The sequence below is a fragment of the Maniola jurtina genome, chromosome 23 (assembly GCF_905333055.1).
Source record: "Maniola jurtina chromosome 23, ilManJurt1.1, whole genome shotgun sequence".
Taxonomy (NCBI): domain Eukaryota; kingdom Metazoa; phylum Arthropoda; class Insecta; order Lepidoptera; family Nymphalidae; genus Maniola; species Maniola jurtina.
The window spans coordinates 9,323,755-9,350,138 of NC_060051.1; the positions used below are offsets into that span (position 1 = coordinate 9,323,755).

The 26,384-nt window shown below is 37.6% G+C and overlaps 3 protein-coding genes and 1 non-coding gene across 5 annotated transcripts; 2 read left to right on the top strand and 2 right to left on the bottom strand.

Annotated features, from left to right (window-relative positions):
• Positions 1-1,011: 1,011 nt before the first annotated feature.
• On the bottom strand, positions 1,012-3,304 carry LOC123877177 (facilitated trehalose transporter Tret1-like). The gene is made up of 2 exons (XM_045923686.1): positions 3,080-3,304; positions 1,012-2,776 (listed from the first exon to the last, which is right to left on the bottom strand). The coding sequence occupies exons 1-2, from the start codon at positions 3,183-3,185 to the stop codon at positions 1,446-1,448; spliced, it is 1,437 nt and encodes a 478-aa protein (XP_045779642.1). The 5' UTR covers positions 3,186-3,304; the 3' UTR covers positions 1,012-1,445.
• A 1,114-nt stretch (positions 3,305-4,418) lies between these two features.
• Positions 4,419-10,664, bottom strand: LOC123877170 (facilitated trehalose transporter Tret1-like). Its single transcript, XM_045923674.1, has 3 exons — positions 10,451-10,664; positions 7,284-7,419; positions 4,419-6,304 (listed from the first exon to the last, which is right to left on the bottom strand). Exons 1-3 carry the CDS (start codon positions 10,490-10,492, stop codon positions 4,974-4,976), a joined length of 1,509 nt encoding a protein of 502 aa, XP_045779630.1. The 5' UTR covers positions 10,493-10,664; the 3' UTR covers positions 4,419-4,973.
• Positions 10,665-19,241: 8,577 nt separating this feature from the next.
• Trnag-gcc lies at positions 19,242-19,312 on the top strand. Its single transcript has one exon. It is a non-coding gene; the product is annotated as a tRNA-Gly (tRNA).
• Positions 19,313-22,023: 2,711 nt separating this feature from the next.
• Positions 22,024-26,236, top strand: LOC123877267 (facilitated trehalose transporter Tret1-like). 2 transcript variants are annotated; one of them, XM_045923833.1, is made up of 3 exons: positions 22,024-22,141; positions 23,425-23,526; positions 24,118-26,236. In XM_045923833.1, the coding sequence occupies exons 1-3, from the start codon at positions 22,039-22,041 to the stop codon at positions 25,404-25,406; spliced, it is 1,494 nt and encodes a 497-aa protein (XP_045779789.1). In that variant the 5' UTR covers positions 22,024-22,038; the 3' UTR covers positions 25,407-26,236. The 2 variants fall into 2 exon arrangements, with proteins under 2 accessions (XP_045779789.1, XP_045779790.1); XM_045923834.1 differs by having other exon boundaries at positions 22,037-22,141; positions 23,425-23,560.
• The last annotated feature ends 148 nt before the right edge of the window (positions 26,237-26,384 follow it).

The window sequence follows — 26,384 nt, forward strand, 5'->3', positions numbered from 1 at the left end:
AACGAGACAAACTTATGTCGGCGATATAACGCCGACATAAGTTTGTCATTTTAACAGTCTTAAGTCTGAGCAAAGTCTAAGTTCCGTCTATAGATCTCAGGGGCAATTGAAAAAAAGCGAGTAATGTGTTTACGTACCTTTAGCAGCCGATATCTTTAAATAAGCCGTCGCCACAGCTAGTAGATATGCTTACGTTAAAAGTACACATAATACCAATTCTATTCCACACATTTTGTTTCTCAGAAAATAAGTAACGTCTGGCGGCTCTGGGACCTTGGACCAATAGTAAAAGCAAGTGATACTTACAATTTACATTAAAAAAAAAAAAAAAAGATTCCGATGAATTGAGAACCTCCTCCTTTTTTGGAAGTCGGTTAATAAAAATGCATTGATTGCGATCAATGTTTGATGCCAGGGGTGTGAATCATTTAAAATGGGTGCTGTCTATTATAATTTGATTAAAAAAGATCGTTATGTTATTAATTAAAAATAGTTTTAAGAGTTTTTTTTTACTGTTATTTTTGTGTTAAGTGAAGTAGAAACGGATGCAAACTTTGTTTATTGCTACGAGATATAAATATTAATTAAACGAAAAAATAAATGAGTTGATTATTGTAAATCTTTTGTCTTTTATTTAAATACACATTCCAATTATTTCCGCAGGGTTGTTCCGTTTATTCACCCTAAAACAGCCAACCTAGGGTGTATACTCGGAAACGCGTTAGTCTATCTACCCCGGACTAAAATATAATACGAATTTGCCGCCCGTCCGAGTATACATCCTACGGTGACTGTTTAAGGGCCGGCGCACATGTGGCGGAGCGCAGCGTAGTGCATGCCCGCGAAGTTTTCTAACCGCGTGACACATTACGCGAATTTCTACCAGAGAATGCGCGAGCACGCGCGGGACTGCGCGCGGATGCGCGAGTATCCGCACCGATGCACTTGATTTTAGATATTATTTCAACGAGGACAATGTCGATAATACTTTGACTTTGAAAAATGCTCTGCGCTGCGCTCCGCCATATGTGCAAAGAGTATGTAATCACTTGATATGTGGCCGGGCTCTTAGGGTTAATAAACGGAATAATTATAATAAGCTTAATAACATAATATTATAATAAGTTATTCTGTAAACCTTAAAATAGACGTACATATCACGTCAGTTTTGACGTTAAATTAAATGTCAATTAGATTTAGACATTCAATTTGGAGTCGTGATAGCCTAGCAGTTAAGACGTGCAAGAGGTCGGAGGTTCGATCCCGTTCACGCATAAATTTAACCTCGGAGCCATACGTGAGTTTTAAACGATTTAATATCACTTGCTTTGACGGTGAAGGAAAACAGAGGAAACCTGCAAGCCTGAGAGTTCTCCATAATGCTCTCAAAGGTGTTTGAAGTTTGAAGGTGTTAATCACTCTTAATCAATCTTATATGAACAAAATCATATAAGAGGACTGCTAAACCGTCTGTCCGTATTATATTGCTTCAAATAAGTCAGAGATTGCGTAAATGACAACTCTTCCGGAGACAGCGGTCTGCCTCGGAATTCATCCTCAATTTCTTGCAATGTCCTGTCCTTGGTCTCTGGCAGAAATACCAGAGAAACCACCAGGCAATAACCCACAACACAAGCATATAAAACATAAGCTCCATAAATACCTATTGTATTGAATAAATAGGGAACTGTTTTGACCGTAATAAATAGATTGATCGACAAGAAAAGAACGCTTATACCACCAGCCAAACTTCGGTATTCTAATGGAAATACTTCCCCCGCAATGATAAATGGTAAGGGGACTGTACCAGTTGCTATTGAGAACATGTGTATGTGAATTAAGCCAATTCCAATGGCTGGGTGATCGAAAAGCAATAGGTTATGTGTTTTGCAATATGTGTAAGCTGCTAGAGAAAGAAACGCGAATAAATTTATTCCAACACTTACCAATAACATAGTCCGACGCTTGACTTTCCTAATAACAAAAACAGCCATGGTATTCGAAAGAATTCTCTGAATATCAAGCGTGATCATCATCACAGGAAAATTTGCTTTAGGCCCAATAATGTTTGTGAAAATATCAATTGTGTATGCAGATATAACGTTCGCTCCAGCCCATTGGCCTAAAGTGTAAATGTGAATCATTATGAATATTGGTTTGTAGAACTCTTTCTTCCTAACTGTCGTATTCATATACGCTAAATTACTCCTTAATTTCTTAGCAAAAGTGTCTGATATGTTTTCAAATTCTTTGGCTTCTCTGATCATTTTGCTGGCTTCTATTATTTTTGCTAATTCCTCATCTTCGTTGTTACCTCTCAGCCAGTGGAACACTTGTCTGCACTCATTGTATCTTCCTTGATCAGCTAACCAACTTGGTGATTCGGGAGAGTACATCACTATCAACAGATTCCCGAAAACTAGGAAAGCATTCACCAAAGCAGTCGCTTGCCATGTAAGGAAGGATCCAAGAGTATGAACACAAAGAACTCCTGTCGCTATCGATAGTGATATGAATGTGAGGAAAGCGCCTCTGTTTCTTGGGCTGGTGTATTCTGCTATTAATACTGGTCCGAGAGAAGCGCTCATACCCATGGCAAGGCCCTGGAACAGCCTGGCGATGAGGAGTGTAGTTATATTCGTTGCAAGGATGATGCAGAACCAGCCAACGAGCATTGGCACCAGGCTGGCCAGGTTGGCAGTTCTTCTGCCGCATTTGGCCATGATGGTGGGCACTATAAAGTTACCCGCTACGAGAGCGAATCCCAGGATTGAGGCTGTAATGGAAAATTTCCATATCAGGTATACATCTACATAGCTAAAGTAGTTTTTGACCTGATGAGATATACCAGACGATATTTTTGACAGACGGACAGACAAGAGAACAAAGTGTTCCTATAAGGGTTCCTTTTTTCCTTTTGAGGTACGGAACCCTAACTATACGAAGGCTTTGTCCGAAGAAATTAGCATGAGAGATCCCAGGTTCTCCAAATAACGAATGATGCTACATCTTGTCTTGTAGAAGATACACTTTTAGCTTGTCCTAAAGATGTTACCAAGTACTGGAAAAAATAAACTACCAATCCAGGAGCCAGAAGCGTCGTCTATAGGGATGATGGAGTCAGGTTGGCGGAGCTGGGGCAGCAGTATGGCCGCGTACCCGATCAGAAGTCCATGTGCTGCCATGTTCACTGATACGCCGACCGTTACGAAGCACTGAAATTTTGAATAGTGTCTAGCAATAACTTGGGCCTGAAGCAGCGTAGTAAGTTGGCGAATCCGGGAAGCGAAAGTCGACGTATCAACCAATCACGTACACTCGCGCCGACTGATCTGTCAATCGTGTGCACCCGTCATTCGCCAGCCAATCGCGTATTCAAGACGTTTATATATCACACTATATTCTGTGGTATGTGTGATGGTCAGCTGGGCAGCATTCGAGATATCTCCTCGTCAAGAACTCCTCATATCCCACTGGTTACGACCAAGCCCGTGTTTATGTACCTACCTACTGTTGAGGATTAATGGACGTCTACCGGTTGAGACATCGAAGAAATGCCTACATTATTGGCAGCTCTATCTAATCTAGAAAGCAGATTATTTCCTTAAAGAAGCAGCCTAACCTTAACAAGATAGATTTTTAGATGGATTATTAATCCATTGATAGTCTGAGCGTACCTAGGTACCTGTAGCAAGAATTTAAGAGATGTAGTTTGGACTTAATTTTCAAACCTCCTTTCTCTTTTTTGGTTTTAGGGGCTCTCTACTTTTTTAATTTTTTTAATTTTTTTTTCAATAAAAACAATGTAATTAAGATTGTACCTACCATAAAGCTATTATAAGACCTACCTATTTATTCTTTTATCCTCCATTTTATCCAAATGTCAAAATAAAATCAAAGTTTAATTTACCTGTTTCTTGAACGGGGTAATCCATGATTCCTTTCTTCCCATTTTCACACAACACGAACAATATTATGTGATTTAATCAAAATACTTTGAGCACATTTATGTAATTTAACAAGGAGAACTTTTATTTGATTTATTTAACTCTTTCGTCATTTTTTTCGTTACTGTTTTTAATGATTTTTATCCTTTGCACATTCTGTTGGATACTTGGATACCTATCAATATTGTCATAAAATTCGTAAATACCATTCGATTAAAGCTCTTATTTTATTACGTAATCTTATCAAGTGTTTTTATTGTTACAATGATCATTTATGCCGAGCTTAATATGGCCAATAAATAAATAAAATAACGTATCTATTATTGACCTACCTCAATAATGGAAATTACAAGAACGTCATTATTGTGATATGAAATAGGTAGGCTACGTTAAAATATGTAGTTTGAGTGCTATCGGTAATTATTCAAACAACGCTTAGGGCTTTATAAAAATTAAGGAAAAGCTCTCAAATAAATTCAAAATGATTTTAATGAAATAAAAATCTATGAACGACAAGGGGTGTTTTTAAGAAGTGCCTCAAATCTCAATAGATCAAGAGTGGACTGAATTCCGAAAGGTCGGCGGTTCAAATTGTCAAATGCACTATATTGTCGTATCTGCTCCTAGCGTAACTTTACGTTTAGTAGGAGGAGAAAGGGGAAATCTCATGATTAACATGGCTATAATATTCGTTAAAAAAACTCTTTCTTCTTATACGTGTAAATCCTTAATTTTATTTGCTATCACATTTTATTTACAATAATAAATAAGTAGAATAAAAATATACTTAATTAAACATGTTTCATTAGATTACTTAGACTACCTCCTAATAAATTTCTACTTACAGTGTACTTACACTATCTTACTAGAGCAGTATCACAAACTCTCCATATTCGCATAATGAAAGTTCCAAATTTTCACCAATAGCTACAGTATTAACTTACTCATATAATATGTCTTCTTAATCCATTTATTTTGTCTCACTATGTACAAATAATTATAACTATAATACTTAAAATACATGTATCATATAACGGGGCTACTACACCGTCTGTCTGTATTAAATTGTTTCATAGAAGTCAGAGATTGAACGGACTTTAGTTCCTCGGGAGAGAGCGGTCTACCTCGGAACTCATCCTCGATTTCTTGCAAAGTCCTGTCCTTAGTTTCTGGTAGGAAGAGCCACGCGATCACAAGGCAATAACCCACCACACCCGCGTACAAAACATACGCTCCATGGATGCCAACATTCGTGAACAAATATGGAACAGTCTTCACCGTGATAAACAGGTTTGATGACAGGAAAAGAACACTTAAACCACCAGCCAGACTCCTGTATTCCAATGGAAATACTTCTCCAGCAATGATGAATGGAAGAGGCACTGTACCAGTTGCTATCGAGAACATGTGAATGTGGATGAGAGCTATGCCAATAGCTGGATGTTCAAACGGCAGTAGGTCATGTTTTCTGGAGTAAGTGTAAGCTGCTGTCGCCAAAAATGCAAACAGATTTATTCCAACAGTTGCAAACAGCATGGTCCGACGTTTGACTTTCTTTATCACATAAACGGCCATGGTGTTCGAAATGATTCTCTGAATATCAAGAGTGATCACCATGAGAGAAATGTTCGCTCCGGTTCCAATAACATTCGTAAAGATATCAATGGTGTACGCGGCCAAAAGATTCGCGCCAGACCATTGTCCTAAAGTATAAATGTGGATCATTATAAAAATCGGTTTGTAGAACTCTTTCTTTCTCATTGTCGTATTTATATACGCTAAATTAGTTCTTACTTTCTTCACGAAAGAGTCTGAAACGTTTGCGAATTCTTTGGCTTCTCTTACAATTTTGCTGGCATCTATCATCTTTTCTAATTCATCATCTTCGGTATCACCTCTCAGCCAGTGGAAAATTTTTCTACACTCATCGTATCTTCCTTGATCAGCCAGCCAACTGGGTGATTCTGGAGAGTATATCACTATCAATATATCTGCGAAAACTAGGAATGCGATTACCAGAGCAGTCGTTTGCCAAGTGAGAAAGGAGCCTAGAGTATGGACGAAAAGAACTCCTGTCGCTATCGTCAATGATATGGATGTGAGGAACGCTCCCCTATTCTTTGGGCTGGTGTATTCTCCTATTAATACAGGGCCGAGAGAAGCACTCATACCCATAGCGAGGCCTTGAAGAAATCTTGCGATGAGGAGTATAGTAATGTTAGTGGCGAGGATGATGCAAAACCATCCGACAATCATTGGCGCTAAGCTAGCTAGATTAGCAGTTCTTCTGCCGTATTTGGCCATTATGGTGGGAACCACGAAGTTTCCGGTGACAAGGGCAAATCCCAGGATTGCGGCTGAAATGAAACAAAAATGAACTATTAATTACTATAGCTTAGAATTACGAAGTGTTCCGTGGCGCCACCCGGATCGGGGTTCCTTCTGAAAATCAGCGCTGTATGTTATTGTGTATGGGCAAGGCATACAGCATTTATGCTGAGTTGGAACCTTTTTTTTTTCGGGTTGTGCCACACATGGCACAGTTTATTCCGGCGCTTCTTCTACTTGAGGTTTTTTGATTTTAATGCTCAAAGTATTAGAGGCGCCGGGATAATCCTAACCCATAGGTATGTATAACTGGTAATGTGTCGCACAGATTTCAAAAATAAACATTTTTTCTTTCTTTCTTTTCTTTAATCTTTATCCATCCATACTAATATATTATAAATGCGAAAGTGTGTGTTGTCTGTCTGTCTGCTACGTTTTCACGGGCCAACCGCTGTACCGATTTTGATGAAATTTGGTACAGAGTTAGCTATATCCCGGGGACGACCGTAGCCTACTTTTTATCCCGGAAAAGCAAACAGTTCCCACGGGATTTTAAAAAAACCTAAATCCATCATTTAGTAAGTAATCTTATAAATAAAAGCGCGTGGAAAAAGTTTTGCCTAGACATTTTAAAAAAAAAAGAATATTAGCCATGTTAATCATGACTAATATTCCCCTTTCCCCTCCAACTAAGCGCAAAGCTGTATTAGGAGTAGGTACGACAATAGCGTAACGGGTGGGGTTCGAACCGCTGACCTTTTAGAATTCAGTCGGCTCCTCAACCTTTTGAGCTATTGAGTCATCGATGTATATGGATTAGCCTTTCCCATACAATTCCGTCCGCAAAAATACGCTTCCATCTTACGTCATCGTCATTGACAAAGTCAAGAGACTTTTGCAAATTCTATTGACTTTTTGAGCGCGTTTTTTATCTTCGAAGGGCCCATCCATATACATCGATGTATTGAGTGTATGAATCAATAGACGACGATAGATAAATCTCCTTACCAATCCAAGAGCCAGAGGCGTCATCTATGGGGATGATGGAGCCGGGCAGTCGGAGCTGGGGCAGCAGGATGGCCGCGAACCCCATCACCAGGCCATGGGCCGCCATGTTCAATGACACGCCAAGGGTCACGAAACACTGAAAAAGATAGGTATATTTTGTCAGTTATCATTTTAAAAGTACGGTCTTTATTATAATATTACTTAGTATGGCGGATGTGGAGCACCATTTTCCAAAGTGATTTTTTTTTATGCAATCGTGTTTTTTTATTTTTTTAACTACGACCAGAAAGCCTTGTATTTGGTTTTAAGGGTTCCGTAGGTACGTCAAAAGAAAAAGGAACCCTTATAGGATTACTTCGTTGTCTGTCTGTCTGTCTAGACATATTTTCCGTTGACCTAGAACTGGCAGGTAGCAATGTCAAGCACAAGTAAAGGAACAAATCCGAAAACCTCGCACTTGACCGATTTTTTTTGTTAAAGATCGAGGACACCAATTTCTTGGACTTCAGGCAGCATGGCAATTGCCATGTTTGATATTTATTATTTATACTTACCGATGCCCGCGATTTCGACCGCGTGGATTTAGGTTTGTCGAAATCCCGTGAGGAACTCTGATTTTCCGGGATGAAAAGTAGCCTATGTGCTAATCCAGGATATTATCTATCTCCATTCCAAATTTCAGCCAAATCCGTCTAGTAGTTTTTGCGTAAAGGAGTAACAAACATACACACACACATAATACACATAAACTTTCGCCTTTATAATATTAGTGTGATTTTCTTCAATGTCGTTCTTATCAAGGTAATACAATGATTATTATATCACAAGAAGGTTCCTGGCAAGTGTTTTGTATCTTTTTGAAGTATTTATCGTTTTACACCTGATTTTGATAAAATCATTTCTGATAATGCTGAAGCGTGAGCGATAGTAAAATAGGGTATAATCCTGATAATATCGAGATGTCTTGACAGATATTTGCGATAGCGCTAATTTTTCCAAAGATCTGACCTCATTTCGGCATTGATTGATGATAGTAATATTTCAGCAACTAATCGGTAATCAGATTGGTTGGTGATCTTGGGTAACTAGATAATTTGGCGATTAAAATATAATGAGAAAGGTCGATATGATAATATTAGTAGCTATACTTATTTTATTTTATTGAAAAGGCTCACAAAACAGGTTGTAACTCTAAAAAGTCTAAATATAAAAACAATAGATCAGGATCTAAGTTTCTCAAAATTAAAAAAAACCCCCGACACAAAAACCTCTATAAGAAAACTAGAAAAGAGATGATAACTTACAAACGGCTAAACCGATTTTCTTCAATTATAGCTAAGAACACTCTCGATCAAGCCACCTTTCAAACGAAAAAAAAACTAAATTAAAATCGGTTATTCGCTTAGGAGCTGCGATGCCACAGACAGATACACACGTCAAACTTATAACACCCCTCTTTTTGGGTCGCGGGTTAATATATGCATCAAACGAGATATACGTAGATACTTATACAAATTTTGTAAAATAAAGGCTTAATAAAAATGATTACTTGGTAGTGTATTAATTTTAAACAAAAATAAGACTTAAATAAAACTTAGGTAATAATTGCTTATGGATTATGTAAATCCACGCGCACAAAGCAGAAGCGGCTCAGCTACTTGGCTTTATTCTTATTTCTTATCAGTTATCATAACAACACTCATAAAATGGGAAAAGGGGGCCAAGATCAACAAAGAACTGGGTTAGTCGGCTTCGGACGACAAAAGATTTGAAATAAGATCGCGATTTGTCTAAATAACATCATAATCAATCAATCTGAAAACCGTGAATTTTTAGTTACATCATTAAAAAAAAAATTAAAATGTGTTTTTTTCAAAATAAGATACCTACCTAATATACCAAGTGGGGTATCATATGAAAGGGCTTTACCTGCACATTCTAAAACAGATTTTTATTTATGTTTACGCATAATAGTTATATTTTATATCTCACAGTACGATATCAATAATTATTATTATCAGCTAATGTTATAATTCGATTAATTAATAGACTGTTAATAGTTATTAACTTGGATTATAAAGATAAACAAAGAAATAATATAATAAAACTGTAATTGCATCGTAGAGTTATATTATGAAATGGATGATTTCTGTTTACATCTACAATATAGGAAAATGGATATTATAAAGAAGTGAAGTTTTTATGTTTGGATGTAGGAGGAAATCTCCGGAACTAATGATCTGATTTCCTTTTCATTCCAAGGATTGCTGTGATAAATAGCTACATTATACCAGAGCTTTTTAATGACTTTGTACAAAGCATGCCTGATTATGTATATGTATTTATGTGTATGTATAATAACATCTCACTGTAAAAAATGTTTCTGCATATAAAAATCTTGAATCTTGAATCTTGAAGAAGCTATATCTATGAATTACGCGAACGAAGTCGCGGGAAAAGCTAGTTAAGTGAATAATAGTTAAGTATTTTTACCGATCTAGAGCTCAATTTAATAAGTATACCTAGGTACTTACCTACTTATTTTTTTTTAATTTTTGTCTGTCTGTATGTCTGTTTTTTTCTCTGTTGGTAAGTAGGCACCTATAACGCGCATCATGCTGAAGCTGAAACTACAAAACGGTTTTTAATGGAACTTGGCATATCTAATTACGCGACAGGTCGAGATGGCAATCGGGGTATGAGGCGGGGGGACGCCCCGCACACCCGCACGTCACACGCGCTAACCCGCACCGGGTTAGCGCGGGTGTGCGGGGTGTCCCCACCCCGATTGCCATGTCGACCTGTCACGAACTATGTATATCCTGTAGTCTACATGTACCTAGAGGGTTTGAGTAGGGCCTTTGAAACCATTGATAATAATAATTAATTTCTATATATTTTAATTACATTACACTATAAGTAGGGTACTTATACACAAATTAAACAATACAAAGAAATAAAACACATAAAATAAGTGATATCAGTCAATCAACCATGCAGAATTGTATAATTATTTCCAATTGGAAATAAATTCACTATATTATCTGGGTTTGTCCAACCTACTTCAGTAACTACCTAAAGCAACAACATTATTTTTAAATATCCAGACGCCAATAAAAATAATAAGTACCTAAGTACTTAGATATAAAAAATTTACAGAATTTTACCTGTTTCTTGAACGGCGTAATCCATGATTCACTTTTCCCCATTTTTCATCACAACACGACCACTTTTATGTAATTTAACCAAGAGAGCACTTTAATGTAATGTTAGGTTAACTGTCGCACATTATGACCGCCTGTCTCCGTCACTTGACGGCAATAGTTCGATTTGTCACGTTATACATTGCACATTATCAATACGATAAATACCTACTACGTTTCTGAGTGTTGTACTTGGCTATTTATGTTTACAGTTAGCTGAGGTGTCAATGAAGTCGGATTTTCCGCGGACTTTTACCACAAACGTAGAGTAAATGCGAGTAAGGGCCAGCGCAAATCGCCGCAAGGAGTGGCGAGGATTTTTTTTTAACCGACTTAATAACTAAAATCATAACCCTTCCTTTCAGCTTTGCCGTAGTCGGGTAAAAAGGAGGAGGTTCCTTTTTTTTATGTATGTTCCCCGATTACTCACAGACGCCTGGACCGATCTGGAAACATATTTTTTTGTTTGAAAGGGTGTACTTCGTAGGTGGTCCCATATAAATTTGATGAAGATTTGATGAATATCTTTGGAGATGGAAAACAGAACAGTGCATAAGAGTAAATTGCTCGCGATCAGTATAATTATAGCTTAGTAAACAGTAGAGTTTTAACTATAGTACAGTGGGGCCATTAAAAATTGTGAAATAAAAAAATTTCAATAGAAAAATAAAACCGACTTCACACTTTGATTTCTAGTTTCTTTTATTATGCTCGCTCGACTTCATACATACATTACACGTGTAGGAACAAAAATTATTTTTTACTTTTTAATGCTTGTGGGTTTTGAAGTCGGTTTTATTTTTCTTTTATCTATTCATGTTTTATATTTATCCAACCCGCATTTAAATCCGCCAAAAATAAGAACTTCGCTGAGAATAAGTAGGTAAGTATAGGTAAGTAATAATATACATATAATTGGCAAATAAGACGTCACAGTATGCCGGAAAGTAATTTTCCTGTTCTGAGTTTGATTAAACTGCACTGAGCTAAAAATTCTAAAGAAGTGTAAGTCGTTTTAGCGAGCTGTTGGTAGTAGATATAAGATACCACCAATTAAAATCAATTGACACCAATATTTCTTTATATTAAACTGGGAATTCTTAACCATCTTAATTATCTTTAATCAGCCACTGTATTTGAGTCCCGCATGCAATCCGCAAGTTTTTACGTAAAGCTCACATGCGAAAGTGTGTCTGTCTGTCTGCCTGTCTGTCTGCTAGCTTTTCACGGCCCAACAGTTTAACAAATTCTGACGAAATTTGGTACACAGTTACCTTATTTCCCGGGACGGACATAGGCTACTTGTTATCCCGGAAAATCAAGAGTTCCCACGGGATTTCTAAAGACCCATCCGCTTAGCCGATTTATATAAAAAGTACCGGGGTAGCTTGCATCCTGGAAATTGACATAGGCAACTTTTTCTCCCGGAAAATGCAAAGAGTTCCCACGGGATTTATAAAAAACCTAAATCCACGCAGACGAAGTCGCGGGCATCATCTAGTGGGGTATAAATTAGATTATAGTCCGGTCAAAATAGACACTCAAGGATACAATAATTCGCATAGAGCTCAAAAATTGGTACGATGTTGGGAACAACAATATAATTTTTTTTGTGAACTTTGACCTTGAACAAGATTTTTTGCAAATGTTCGATCGATGGTACTTTCACAAATCATTCATATTGGTATTGCCAACATTGGTACTTTTAGCTCTATGCGAATTAATGTGACCTTTAATGACTATTTTGATCAGACTATAATGTCATTTATATCCCATAGTGAACAAGTGTAAATTAAAAATTTATAACACCCCCGACAACCGACAAGTGAAGGTTACAGTAACTAGAAAAGAGCTGATAACTTTCAAACGGCTGAACCGATTTTCTTGGATTATAGCTAAGAACACTCTCGATCAAGCCACCTTTCAAACAAAAAAAAAAATTTTAAATCGGTTCATTAGTTTAGGAGCTACAATGCCTCAGACAGATACACAGATACATACGTCAAACTTATAACACCCCTCTTTTTGGGTCGGGGGTTAAAAATGAGCTTTATGTACTTAGCTACCTACCAGGCGTCAAGTATAAAAACTAAGTTTTTATCACAGAAGTAGGTATGCTTGCGAGTTGCGCTTGACGACAATCGTGCCTTATGAATAGCAATGATGAGGTCTATCTAGGTTGGAGCTCGCTTGCCTAAAAAATGCCTATTCACTCATTGCCTTGAACGTGGTAAGAAACACAGATGCCGGAAGGGGGTTCCAAACCATGAGAAACTTTTGTGCGAGTAGATTGGATGTCGACCACATGGAGTACCGGAAGTGGACCAAATAATTCATGCAATTTTTTTTAATTCCGTAAAAACCATAGACGTTACAGTCCCAAGCTGCTAGAATGGCGTTCTCGCACCGAAAATCACAGCGTTGGAACTTGGAAGATTATTTGATAACACCATTGTAATATTTTGTTAAAAAAAACAGCAACAAAACTGAGTTTCTTCCCGGCTCTTCTCAGTAGAAGCTTCATTCCGAACCGGTGGTAGAGTCTTATATCTAATACGTGGCACATGATGTCCTATCCATAACTAATAATATTATGAGTGCGAAAGTGTGTCTGTCTGCTAGCTTTTCACGGCCCAACAGTTTTACCGATTCTGTGATAAAATTACGGTTTTTTTTTAATTTATAGACTAGCGCTTGGATGTAATCAGACCTGCTAGCAAGTGATAATGCAGCCTAAGATGGAGCGCGCTCGCCTAGAAGTTGCCTATCACTCTTGACTTGAACGTACCCATATTAAAAGTGGAAGGGAAAACTGATGCCGGAAGGGCGTTTCATATCCTAGCGGTTTGGATTAGAAACGAGGAAGCAAATCTCTTCGTACGTGCCCGAGGAATTTCAACTACGTACGGATGCAGACCTCGAAGATACCTTGCGGTGCGATGGTAGAAAGGAGGAATAAGATTGTAGAATCATAAGTCCTGAAAATTTAATTTAGTATATGGCAAACCTACTTCTTAGCTACAAACAGCTCCTATGGATATTTGCCAAATTGCGTCTAAAATAGATGTTGATTATTATCAAAAGATTTTGTGTTACGAAACTTTGATGCCATGGACACAATGATTTATTATTACTCTTTTTTAATTTTTTATTCAGATACAAGTTAGCCCTTGACTGCAATCTCATCTGGTGGTAAGTGATGATGCAGGCTAAGATGGAAGCGGGCTAACCTGGAAGGCGTATAGTGGGTAAACCCATACCCCTTTGGTTTCTATACGGTATCGTACCGGAACGCTAAATCACATGACGGCACGACTTTGCCAGTAGGGTGGTAACTAGCCACGGCCGAAGCCCCCCACCAGACCAGACCAGACAAATTATAAATTCAAACCCCTGCCGGGAATCGAACCCGGGGCCTCCCACTAATAAGACCACCTCCTCCTGTTTTAGAAGTCGGTTAAAAAACTAGATAATATGATTTAGCAATTTTATTGATGCAAGTTATATTTTTCGATTGCCAACATAAGTAAGTTCAAAGTATATTGGAAAGGCAATTATAAATTGCAATACCTACCCATAAAAAACGCTTACAAATTGCAGTTTTGCATTGAGCTAAATAAATAAGTGGGTACAACTTTCTTTTTTACCAATCATAATATAGATATACTTACTCAGCAAATAAATAGGCTTTCAAGGTTACTGAAATTATACCTACTTACAAAGATATTATTAAACTTCAAATATGCAACGATCACACATTTGTATTTTAGGAATCGGCCAAGTGCGAGTCGGACTCGCACACGAAGGATTCCGTATCATTTTTTATTTTTCCATAATTTCGTGGCAGCCATTTTGAAAAATTTATTACTATTTGCTGTTATCTATAGCGGCAATAGAAATACACTTTCCGTACAACTCTCTAGCTAACTCTCTCTTTATGGTTTACGAGATACAGCCCGCTGATAGCTGATAGACGGATAGACTGACGGACAACAAAATGATCCTGCAAGGGTTCCTTTTTCCTTTTGAGGTACGGAACCCTAAAAAACTAACCTGAAAATACTTAGATTGCTGAATTTTGTAGTTTAAAACAAAATTAAAACTGCACACTTCACTTCTTAACCTTTATTATTTAGTAAATACTAATCTATACATATAATAAAATTGTAGAAAAGTGGTGTCTGTACAATGGAAATATATAAAAAAAAAGGAGCAGGGGTTGTTATTATATCGATGCCGAACCCGAAATTGTAATTAATTTTTTTTTTGTCTGTTTGTCTGTTTGTCTGTTTGTCTGTGTGTTTGTGCACGCTAATCTCAGAAACGGCTTATTCGATTAGATACGGTTTTCACTAATATATTGTAGTAAGCTTCACTTAGCATTTAGTGTTTATTTCATGTCAATCGGTTCATAAATAAAAAAGTTATGTCAATTTAAAGAATCACGGCGAACATTTTTAACGTACAGAGTACGTACTACACGCCTCGCGCCTGAGTGTCCGTGGCTATAATATAAAGCGCAGTCACTATTCCACGCGAACGAAGTCGCGGGCACAGCTAGTACCTAAATAAATCACATCACACTAATATTATAAAGGCGAAAGTTTGTATGTGTGTGTGTGTGTGTGTGTGTGTGTGTATGTTTGTTACTCCTTCACGCAAAAACTACTGGACGGATTTGGCTGAAATTTGGAATGGAGATAGATAATATCCTGGATTAGCACATACTTTTTATCCCGGAAAATTAAAGAGTTCCCACGGGATTTCTAAAAACCTAAATTCACGCGGGCGTAGCTGCGGGCATCAGCTAGTAAATAATATAAACGAATCTACCGCACTCCTGTCACAAACGTAGTGTAAACAGCGTCCTCTAGGTACATACTACAAATTCAGATGTAGTATGGACTTTCATGTCTTCGAAATCCATATCACTCGATCATGCGCAGTGTATCATATTGTGTGGTAGGTACTCTTGATTGTCAACAAGTGAAAAAAATTGGTTGTCTGTAAAGTCGGTTTACTGACGATAGTTGAACGTGACAACAAAGGCCGATTGTGCTTCTTTGTCGCTCGTTCCGCGCTCTCGCTTGCACTTCAAGCCTTACATGGAACGCCTCAGAGCGAGGTAACGCCGCATGAGTCATGTTTTTTCATGCGTGCAGCCGGCTCTATCGAATTATAAGACGTTGTCACGTCAAAATCTATATCCATACTAATATTGAAATGTGGAAGTGTCTGTCTGCTAGCTTTTCGCAGCCTGTCCGTTCATCAGATTAAAAAAAAATCCAAACTAATATTATAAATGCGAAAGTGTGTCTGTCTGTCTGCTACCTTTTCGCGGTCCAACAGTTTAACCGATTCTGACTTTTTGTACAGAGTTAGCTTATATCCCGTAGACGGACATCTAAGGCTACTTTTTATCCCGGAAAGTCAAACAGTTCCCGCGGGATTCCTTAAGACCCGTCCGCTTACCCGATTTGTATGAAAGGTACCGAGGTAGCTTGCGTCGCGTCCCTGTTAATGATTGGGCAACTTTTTATCCCGGAAAATCAAACAGTTCCCACGGGATCTTTAAAATCTTTAATTCACGCGGATGTAGTCGCGGGCATCCTCTAGTAATACATTAATAGGTATGAACTGTCTTTGGTCTGGTCTGGTATGAACTGGTCTAGGTAAGTTCAGTGAGTGCCCACCCGTGCGAAGCTAGGATAGAAGTAATACCTAATTATAATAATAGACTAGCTGATGCCCGCGACTTCGTTCACGTGGATATAGGTTTTTTAAGAATCCCGTGGGAACTCATTGATTTTCCGGGATAAAAAGTAGCCTATGTGTTAATCCAGGGTATAATCTATCTCCATTTCAAATTTAAGTCAAATCGATCCAGTAGTTTTTGCGTGAAAGAGTAACAAACATACACACACACATACATACTCACAAACTTTCGCCTTTATAATATTAGTGTGAAGTGTGATACCTACCAATTTAGGCACAATATTAGTATTTAGTACCTTTAATAAAATCGATTACTATTTATCAGTACGATAAAGTAAGTGGCACTTGGCAAATGACTTCGCATTATCACCTTACTCAGTGGCATTACTATGTTAATAAGTAAGAGATAATATTATTATATACGATTAGGTAGCACACATTTTATAATTAAGGGTATGTTCACACTTATCCGGGTTTATTGCCGCGCGTTTTTTTTTGTCATCTTTTCAAATAATACACTCTTAACAATTAAGATTATAATAATTAACTGTTAAGATAATAATACTATGGGTAGAGAAAGTAAACATAACCTTGTAGTGTAAATTCTTTTTTTAGAAATATAAAGCTGATAAAGTTGTTTTAGAAATAAGACGTCTAAAATTTTATACTTATAAAAGAAAGAAAACTTTCTTTAAAATATTACGGTTTTTTTTTATTTGTCAGTGTTCAATAATTTAATGTGGCTACCCGCACAAAGTTAGGTGTTTAGTACTCATGTAATCTCAAAACTGGTCTATGTAATGTCTCTAGTCTCTACTGTTTGTTAATTTATTTGCTACCACCCAGGTTCTATTGGATAATAAAAATACATTCACTTGGACTATAATAAAATAATAGTAAACCGAATTATTTCAAGTGTAGTTAGAGAAGAATTATTAACCACGCATTGGTGACAATAATTAAGTTCACAGCCTCAAAATTAAATCTTTCTCTAAAGTTATATAAATTGACAATGTAATAGCTATTTCTCTGTCACTATATTGCCTTTGAAAAGAAAGAAAGCGTTGCTTTCATACCTATTTGTCAAATTAGTGAATATAAAAACGGATTAGCACGAATATCTGAAAATAGAGCAAGTTAACTTTGTACAATATCCAAGATTCTCTCCCAATATTGATTTAAATACATTGTTGCAGCTAGAATACCATGAATTCAGCCAATCACAACAATTCTTGTTATTTAAGTGGCACATGCTGTGCTACTTGAAATAAATAAATTGATTTTATTATATAAGATTGTAGCAATATTGGTAGGATTTTTTCGCAATTGCTGCTCGTCGAGTCTACCGGATAAGTGTGGGAGCACCCTTAACGGGTAATTTACACTCTTGATTAAGTAAAATATCACCATTAGTCTTTATTACATAAATTGTTTGTAATATGAAGAATGAAGACTGAGGACTCATTGTCATTTATTTATTTTTATTTTTCACGTACCAAAATTGTAGTTACAAAGTAAATACAAATAAATAATACATGTAGTTATCTTACACGTGTGCAGAAATCTGAAAGTAATAATTTCAATATAAATTTGTCTATTATGACTGAGAAAGTTAGTCAAGTAAGACTTCGGTCTCCTTCGGGTAGGTTTGGGATTCGATCCTGGTCACGCTTTTTTTCTTTTTGGAGGGGAACCTGCATGCCTAAATATTTTTGCATCGGCCTGTAATCGAATCCGGGCCTAACTACGATCCAAACTTCATAGTTGCTGATCACAGTTGTTGATCGTTCCCCCTAGAGTCTTTTTCCTAGATCTGTGTTGCTGATCGTTCCTCCGTGTGTTGGAAACAATATTATGCAGATAAACTTTCAGCTTTTATAAAATAACGAAGGTCTGGCACGCACTGACTCTCTCTCTGTCATAACTCATAACATATAATTTTTTTCTGTTACCATTTTTTTATATGCAAATGTTTTTATAAAATATTTGATATAACTTTTACTATAGGCGTTTGCTTTAACCCCACTGAAGCAGACAGACTGATAAAAATTGCAAAAAAAAAATGTTTTGGGGTCTCTATCGATTCCTCCCGATCCGATTCGTTATCGATTAGATGTTTGCTCCGATTAAAATTTTTAAGATATATTTTAATGCAGAGAAATGCGGAGCGAAGAGAGTCATATCACTAGAAGAATGAATATGCATGTGGAAGGAAAAAAGAGAAGAGGAAGACCAAAGAAAAGGTGGATGGATTGCGTGAAAGAGGATATGCGTATAAAAGGGATAGATGATACGTTGATGGATGACAGAAGAGAGTGGAAGAGGTAGACGTTGTGCCAACCCCACGTAGCATGGGATAAGGGCTGGAAGAAGAAGAGAAGAAGAAGAGAAGAAGAAGTAGAGAAATCGTCCAGACATAGTTTTTTTATAAGTAGGTGTCTCTGTCTAAGTATGAATTTGTAAAAGGATTTAGTAACAAGCCACCTACGATGTAGTTTAGCTAAAATTAAATATTATTGTAATTTTTTAATACGTTGCTGTAAAAATCTTATCTTTTGTGTTATTTAAATATACGTTTATAAATCAAGAAACCTTCATACCTACAGTTTCGTAAAGCCCAACCGTCTTGTCCGTATACTTCTATATGGGTCATATTTTATTCAGAAGCTTTGGCTGTAAAAGATCAGCTATAAGCAAATTGATAAGCTAGATAGGTACCAACATAAATTTTGGAAAAAAAACGCACTAGAACATGAAAAGTAAATCGAGACTTTTTTTGGCACAAAGTCCACCACGCTGGCCAAGTGCGGATTGACAGACTTTATAATACCTTTGAGATCATTATGGAGGACTTTTAGGCAGGCAGGTTTCCTCGCGTTGGTTTCTTAGACAAGTTAGAGGTGCGTGCCCGGAATCGAACACCCGACCCCATGAATTAGAGCCACTCACTCTTTTAACTCGTATGTGCCGTTCACTATGTGAAAGGAACTTTATGTAACTTGGTATTTAAGTAAGCTAAAAATTGCATTGGTATACCGAAGCATCGGTGGTTCAGTGGTAGAATGCTCGCCTGCCACGCGGGCGGCCCGGGTTCGATTCCCGGCCGATGCAAATTTTTTTTCCATATTTTTCGTTTGATTACAATTTTGACTGGCATGTTTTTATTTTCTCACTCTAAATATACATATTATATATAATTTATCATACCTTTATTACTAATTAATATTTAATATAATTTAAATACTATGCGAAAGTGTGTTTGTCTGTCTATATGTCATTTATACACGACCAATTTTGACATTGACAGGTACATAGGTATTTTAAATACCTAACTTGCAATTTTGTTTTTTTTTTGTACCGGATTTTTGAAACCAAAATTCAAGTGAACAAAGTCACGGGCATAATCTAGTTATGTATACGTCTTAAAAGGCATATATTATGATATTAATAAGATAAATGATAACATATACCTACACATGGCTTTATTTGTCTAACATACGAGCAATAGATAGCAAAATGTTGCTTACTGTGTATGAATCGGTGAATTTATAAAATTGCTTCAAATAAAGAGGCCATGCATCGAGCCATGTGGGTTGGTAGATATAGTAGTAGTAGTAACATTTCATGAGCAACCCATCGCCGCACCGGCCCACTACTGAGTAGGTATACGGATCTCCTCTCACAATGAGGGCTTAACTTTTGGCCATAGTCTGGCACGCTGGCGGATTGTCAGACTTCACACACCTTTGAGAACAAAACTGTCAAACATGCAGATTTCCTTAGAAGACCTCACTAGGTGGACAAACGACATCAAAGAAGTCGCAGAGAGCCACTGGATTCAGGCGGCCGTGGTGCGTTGCGTGGCACTCGCTTTATCGGTTTACTAGCTGATGCCCGCAGCTTCGCCCGCGTGGATTGGTCAGATCCCCTGCAGCATCAGGATTGAAGAGTTGGAATCCTTTTTTATAAAACAATGTCGCAAAGTTCCTCTATCGATTAAAAAAGAAATGACGCAAATCGGTTCAGAAATATCGGAGATTTCAGTGTACATAGGTAGAAAAACACAACTCCCTTCTTGAAAGTCGGTTAAAAAAGTAGCCTATGTTACACCCTGGTCAATCCTCTACTTGTATGTGAATCCCGTTAAAATCGGTTCAGCCGTTCCGAAGATTAGCCTTTTCAAACAGACAGACAGACAGACAGACAGACAGACAGACAGACAAAAATTTTAAAAACGTGTGATTCAGTTATGGTATCGTTCAAATAACCATATGACCTTAATATGTGGTAGTTATTTCGAAATTACAGACAGACACTCCATTTTTATTTATTAGTATAGATAATGATGATGATAATGATTGCTAGTTGAAAAACTCATATGGATGGGCAAGTTATTCATCGCTATATTCATTTCTCTCTTTGCGAGTTAAGATTTTAGAGTGCATTTCTACTGAAGCAAAGCTGAGCGGACATATCTAAACACTCTTCCTCATACAAACGTATTACACCTAAGTACATATTATTCTGTTATTTGTTATTCTAGATCTAAAACTAAGCCAGATACGTGGATTTATCTCTCGATTATCTGTAACACGTCTCCGATCAGCTACACTTCAGTGGAAACGCAGCCTAGGACTCCATTATGAAACGTCCATTAAGATTCGCTTGAAAAATCCCTCTATTTAACAATTCACGACTATTTACTAAAAGATTATACTTATTATTTAATCAGTGCGTGCGTAACCTTAGTATGAGCTTTCACATCGCAGCAACGTTAACGGAATTCGAGCATCGTTGGCATTAACAGTCGTGTTTTAAAACTCAAGTACGTCCATACATCTACCAGCGCTCCAAACGCAAACATTGTGAAATTAAAAACATACACACGCACAAAACGTTTTGCGTCTTCATTCCTCATACGCATGGCTAAGGTTTGGAATACTCTCCCGCGATCTGTGTTTCCTACCAATTACAATCCGGGTATCTTTAAAACAAGAGTGAATAGGCACCTTCTAGGTAAACGCGTCCCATCTTAGACCACATCATCACTTTCCATCAGGTGTGATTGTGGTCAAGCGCTTGCCTATAGTGAATAAAAAAAAAAAAAAAAAAAATACAGTTATGAAAATTGTAACAAAACCTCGAGGCTTCACCGGTCAGATGAGCGTGATAGAGTTTTAAATATTTTAAATATAATTATATAATCTTAATGACATGTAATCTTTGATTTCAAGTCACTCCTACCCTTTTTTTTAACGCTGGGAAATACTTTGACGCATCCCTCCCGGAAGTAGCGCAGATACCACGATCAAATGATCAGGATCAAACCGAAAGCTTCCTCACTCTAGTTCACCCTGGTCATGCTTACTGAATTTTTGACATTGAAACAAGGACCTTTAGATCCATTTTCTTCTTCTGCTCTTCTTCTTGAACGGCCTCCTTACGTGAACGCCATTTTTCTCGGTGTTGGGCGAATCTACTCCAAGTTTTTTCCGCAAGCTTGGTGATATCGTCGGACCAACGGGATGGTTGTCTTCTACCGGTTTCTAAATAAATCCCCTCATAAATCCCGGCTATAAATCCCCTCATGAAGGATCCATTTTACTCTTATGTTATTGTGTTTCGATATCGAACTCTATCAACGTCGCTGTCATTAAAACCCTCATACTAAGCCCAGATATCTAAGTGTATCAACAATAAGTACGATATTATTTATCATTGAATCACAAAGGATTTACCTACTGAGTTATTAGAAAGTATGTTATAACCTCCTTTGTTTGGACATTGATATGATAATCTAAAGCTTATTACACCTCAAGATTTTATTTGCGTAAAATATGCGCACATTCCTTAGTATCAAGTTAAGATCCAGTGCGAAAAGTCATTTGAAGTTTTGGTTTTGTGTTTTCAAAAATTATGGTGGCACCGGCAGTCAAACAGGTACCTACCAACGGACATTGCGAAAGAGAAGTAGTGTGGCAGTAGCAGTAGTAGTGGTATAAAGCTTTATATAAATGTACTAGAGGACGCCCGCGACTACGTCCGCGTGGATTTAGGTTTTGTAAAGATCCCGTGGGAACTGTTTAATTTTCCGGGATAAAATGCCTATGTCAATTACAGGGACGCAAGCTACCTCGGTACCTTTCATACAAATCGGTTAAGCGGATGGTTTTTTAGGAATCCCGTGAGAACTCTTTAATTTTCCGGGATAAAAAGTAGCCTATGTCCGTCCCCGGGATATAAGCTAACCCTGTACCAAACGTCAGAATCGGTTAAACTGTTGGGCCGTGAAAAGGTAGCAGACAGACAGACACACTTTCGCATTTATAATATTAGTATGGAGGATAAAAGGAAAAGCTGACTGACTGTGATCTATCAACACACAGCTTAAACTACTAAACTGATCGGGCTGAAAGCCATGCAGATAGCTAACGATGACGTAGACATCCACTAATAGGGGTAAAATATGACTTTGAAAGTGTAGTCTACGAAAATGAAGTCGTGTGTAAATTTTAACTATAACAAAACGCAGTAAACGCTTGATTATTATTTATCTCTATCAAAGACCATCCAGTATAAAAATTATTTTTAAAAAACCGACTTTCAAAGCCACTACAAAGTAAAGTACTTGCTGATCTGTGACTTTGAACAATTTATTAAACTTTAAGCACAGAATAATATAATAGTACTATACGTACTTTAAGGGTGTTTGGAAGGGGGTTGCAACGACACTAATAGCTCGTTCACATAGGCTGCGTAAGCGTTGCGTAAGCGTATACGTAGCGCGTACCATTGCGTTATAATAACGTATGGAACTGTATGTGTGTACTCGTATGTATGCACACCGCTTGCGTAACCCGGTGTGTTAGGGGTTTACGCGCGTCACTACGCACGTGTGACGTGTACGTGCTGCATACGCAATTGTGTGAATCGGCCTTAAAGCACAATTTACATTACGAAATTAGTATCACGACATTTCATTAATTTTTTTAATCATGACTATTACTCCCCTTTAATTAAGCGTAAAGCTTGTGCCAGGAGTGGGTACGACAATAGTGCAACGGGCGGGGTTAGAACCGCCGACCTTTCGGAATTCAGTCCGCTCCTCAACCGTTGATCTATCGAGGCCCATTATGTGTAAACGTAATGTTACGAAATTAGACGTTGTTATCTTATGGTCTCTACACTACATGGCCTTGCAATAAGTTGCCATTTGCTTGTAGACATGGGCAATGATGGGGGTGTTGCTGAATATGCTGGGGCAGGGCATGGTGCTGGGTTTCCCCTCCATCCTGCTGCCGGCCATCCAGGCTCCCGACTCCGAGGTAAAGGCTGACCTAAAAGTCGCTTCTTGGGTAGGTAAGTACTTATCTGTATAAAAAAAAACCAGCCAAGTGCGAGTCAGACTCAGCACCGAGGGTTCCGTACTCGGGTATGTTTTCCGACATTTTGCATGATAAATCAAAAACTATTACGCATAAAAATAAATAAAAATCTGTTTTAGAATGTTCAGGTAAAGTCCTTTCATATGATACCCCACTTGATATAGTTATCTTATTTGAAAATTGAAACACATTTTAATTTTTTTTGTAATGTAACCACAAATTCACGGTTTTCAGATATTTTCCTTTACTTGTGCTATAAGACCTACCTATCTGCCAAATTTAATGATTCTAGGATAATGGGAAGTACCCTATAGGTTTTCTTGACAGACACGACAGACGGACGGACAGACAGACAGACAATAAAGTGATCCTATAAGGGTTCCACAGATCGGAGAGGATCGTAGTTGAGGGTGTTTTAGAAGATTTGTGTGCGTTGTGTGGTGGTGTTGTGGTAAATAGCATACGTCTCAATTCTGAGAACCTGGATCTTCGTAGGTCATCACACTTATACGTATTTTGTTTGTATTCCAGCATCATGCGTAGCACCAGCCGGCATTCCTGGATTCTTCCTATCATCGTACTTAATGGATCGAATCGGGAGGAAATTCACTCATATCACAGTTATGATACCAGGCATCATTGGGTGGTGTTTTATCTACTTTGCCTCAAATATATCTACCTTGATTATTGGAAGAATTCTCTGTGGGTTCACGGGAGCAGGTACCGTCATATTGGGAGCGGTCGTTATAGGAGAATATTCAAGCCCAGCTAACAGAGGAATGTTCCTAAATCTTAAAACTACAGCAGTATGTCTAGGTAATATGGCGGTACATATTCTTGGCAACTATATAACGTGGAATCAAATGGCACTCATAGCCATGATTCCTCATATCTTGGCAGTTTTAATAGTTTTCACGTGGCCAGAAAGCCCGGCTTGGTTGGCATCCAAAAAGAAGTTTGAATCAAGTGAAAAATCATTCTATTGGCTTCGAGGGACGGGTCCAGAATCGAAAAAGGAACTAGAAGAACTAATAAGGGCACAAAAAGAAAGAGATGATCAGGAAAAATCAATGACTGTATCAGAAAAATGTTTGGAGATGATCAACAAGTTTACGAGGAAAGATTTCATAAAACCCTCGATTATACTGTTATTCGCTGGCATCATTCTAGAAGCTTCCGGAAGGCACTATTTTGCTGCATACGCGTTACAAATAATTGGTGAAGTGACAGGGAGTAAAACCAATTCTTTTTACTACACTTTAGCAATTGATATCATTATAACTACAGCTTCTACGTTCTCTGCAGTTTTGGTGAAGATTTTCAAACGGAGAACTCTTTTCTTCTGGAGTGGATTTACAGCTTTGTTTATATTAGTGTGCGTCTGTGTGTATTTATTCCTTTCAGCGAATGGAATAATATCTAAAGATAGGCCATGGATACCTGTAGGTTTATTCGTTGTATACTTTATTCTGTCTAACTTAGGGCTCACTGCGATTCCTCTTGCATTATTAGGAGAGCTATATCCTTTAGCACATAGAGGTGTAGGAGCGGCAGTTTCAGGTATTATCTTAGGTTTAGCTCTTATGGTAGCCATGCAAGTAACACCATACTTGCTGCTAAGTGTGAAGGTACATGGGACGTTTGCGGCTTATGGGGCAGCCTTGGGGTTGTGTTTAGTTGTTATGTACTACATTCTTCCGGAGACCAAGGACAGAACTCTCCAAGAGATAGAGTACTACTTTAATTTCGGAAAGTTCAGGGATGATAAGATTGATAATGATGAGGAAGCGAAAATGAAGATGATATCTCACCCAAACTAAATTTTGACGTTTGAAGGGCCAACGCAAGTACAGGCAGAATTGAGTAGAAACGAATCATTTCTTAAACTCAGTTTTATGTACATACCTATGATTTTTTGAATTATAGACTAGCGCTTGGCTGCAATCAGACCTGCTAGCAAGTGATCATGCAGCCTAAGATGTAGCACGCTTGCCTAGAAGATGCCTATTCACTCTTAACTTGAAGGACCACGTGGAAGGAAAAAATGATGCCGGAAGGGCGTTCCTGAAGGTATCCTAGCGGTTCGAATTAGAATTTGGAAGCAAATTGCTTCATACGTGTAGGTTACGTGGAATTTTGACTACATAGTACATGCGGAATTGTGGATAAATTACAATGGAACCAAATGGTAAAATAATTTTTACACTTGGTAACGATATCACATCACTTTCCATCAGGTGTGATTGTGGTCAAGCACTTGCCTATATTGAATAAAAAAAATTACAATAACATTATCCTAATCCTGAAACGTACCTATACTCTGCATTCGTGTCATTCTCTCTAAGTTAAGTTTTCTGAATGTTTCACTTCCATGTGAAACGCGCATAACATGTAGGTATGTGTTTTATTGTTCAAAAACGTTTACATGGTGTTTAATACAAAAGTACACTAGCCATCCATTCTAGAAAGCTTTAAATGTTTAAGTATGTGATTTTTGCCGCAGTGATAAGAATATGACTTAATATGAATAAGAACCGTACTACGTACTTAGTACTGTTTTAGTGATAATAAAGTTATTAAGATAAGGAACTATTAGCATAGTATTAAATGTTAAGAAATTAAGTAGGGACCTGTTAAATATAAATGTATGTACATATCGGAAAAGCGGTCTCGTTATTAATTTTTTTAAAGAGCAGAACCGTTGATCTCACTTGGGTCACCGGTTCTGCTATCACTATCCACAATAGACGCCAGGAGCAAAAGCTAAACAAAACCTGATCTGAATATCTAAAACTAAT

What these genes read in the sequence shown, in the direction of transcription:
- LOC123877177 (XM_045923686.1), bottom strand. Translation starts at nt 3,185, where the DNA reads ATGGCAGCACATGGACTTCTGATCGGGTACGCGGCCATACTGCTGCCC. An exon ending in CGCTTCTGGCTCCTGGATTG is followed by an intron (nt 2,777 to 3,079) that starts GTAGTTTATTTT and finishes TTTCCATTACAG; the next exon opens with CCTCAATCCTGGGATTCGCT.
- LOC123877170 (XM_045923674.1), bottom strand. Translation starts at nt 10,492, where the DNA reads ATGGGGAAAAGTGAATCATGGATTACGCCGTTCAAGAAACAG. An exon ending in TTACGCCGTTCAAGAAACAG is followed by an intron (nt 7,420 to 10,450) that starts GTAAAATTCTGT and finishes TATCTTTTTCAG; the next exon opens with TGTTTCGTGACCCTTGGCGT. An exon ending in CGCCTCTGGCTCTTGGATTG is followed by an intron (nt 6,305 to 7,283) that starts GTAAGGAGATTT and finishes GTTTCATTTCAG; the next exon opens with CCGCAATCCTGGGATTTGCC.
- LOC123877267 (XM_045923833.1), top strand. Translation starts at nt 22,039, where the DNA reads ATGCGCACATTCCTTAGTATCAAGTTAAGATCCAGTGCGAAAAGTCAT. An exon ending in TGGCACCGGCAGTCAAACAG is followed by an intron (nt 22,142 to 23,424) that starts GTACCTACCAAC and finishes ATTTGCTTGTAG; the next exon opens with ACATGGGCAATGATGGGGGT. An exon ending in TCCAGGCTCCCGACTCCGAG is followed by an intron (nt 23,527 to 24,117) that starts GTAAAGGCTGAC and finishes TTTGTATTCCAG; the next exon opens with CATCATGCGTAGCACCAGCC.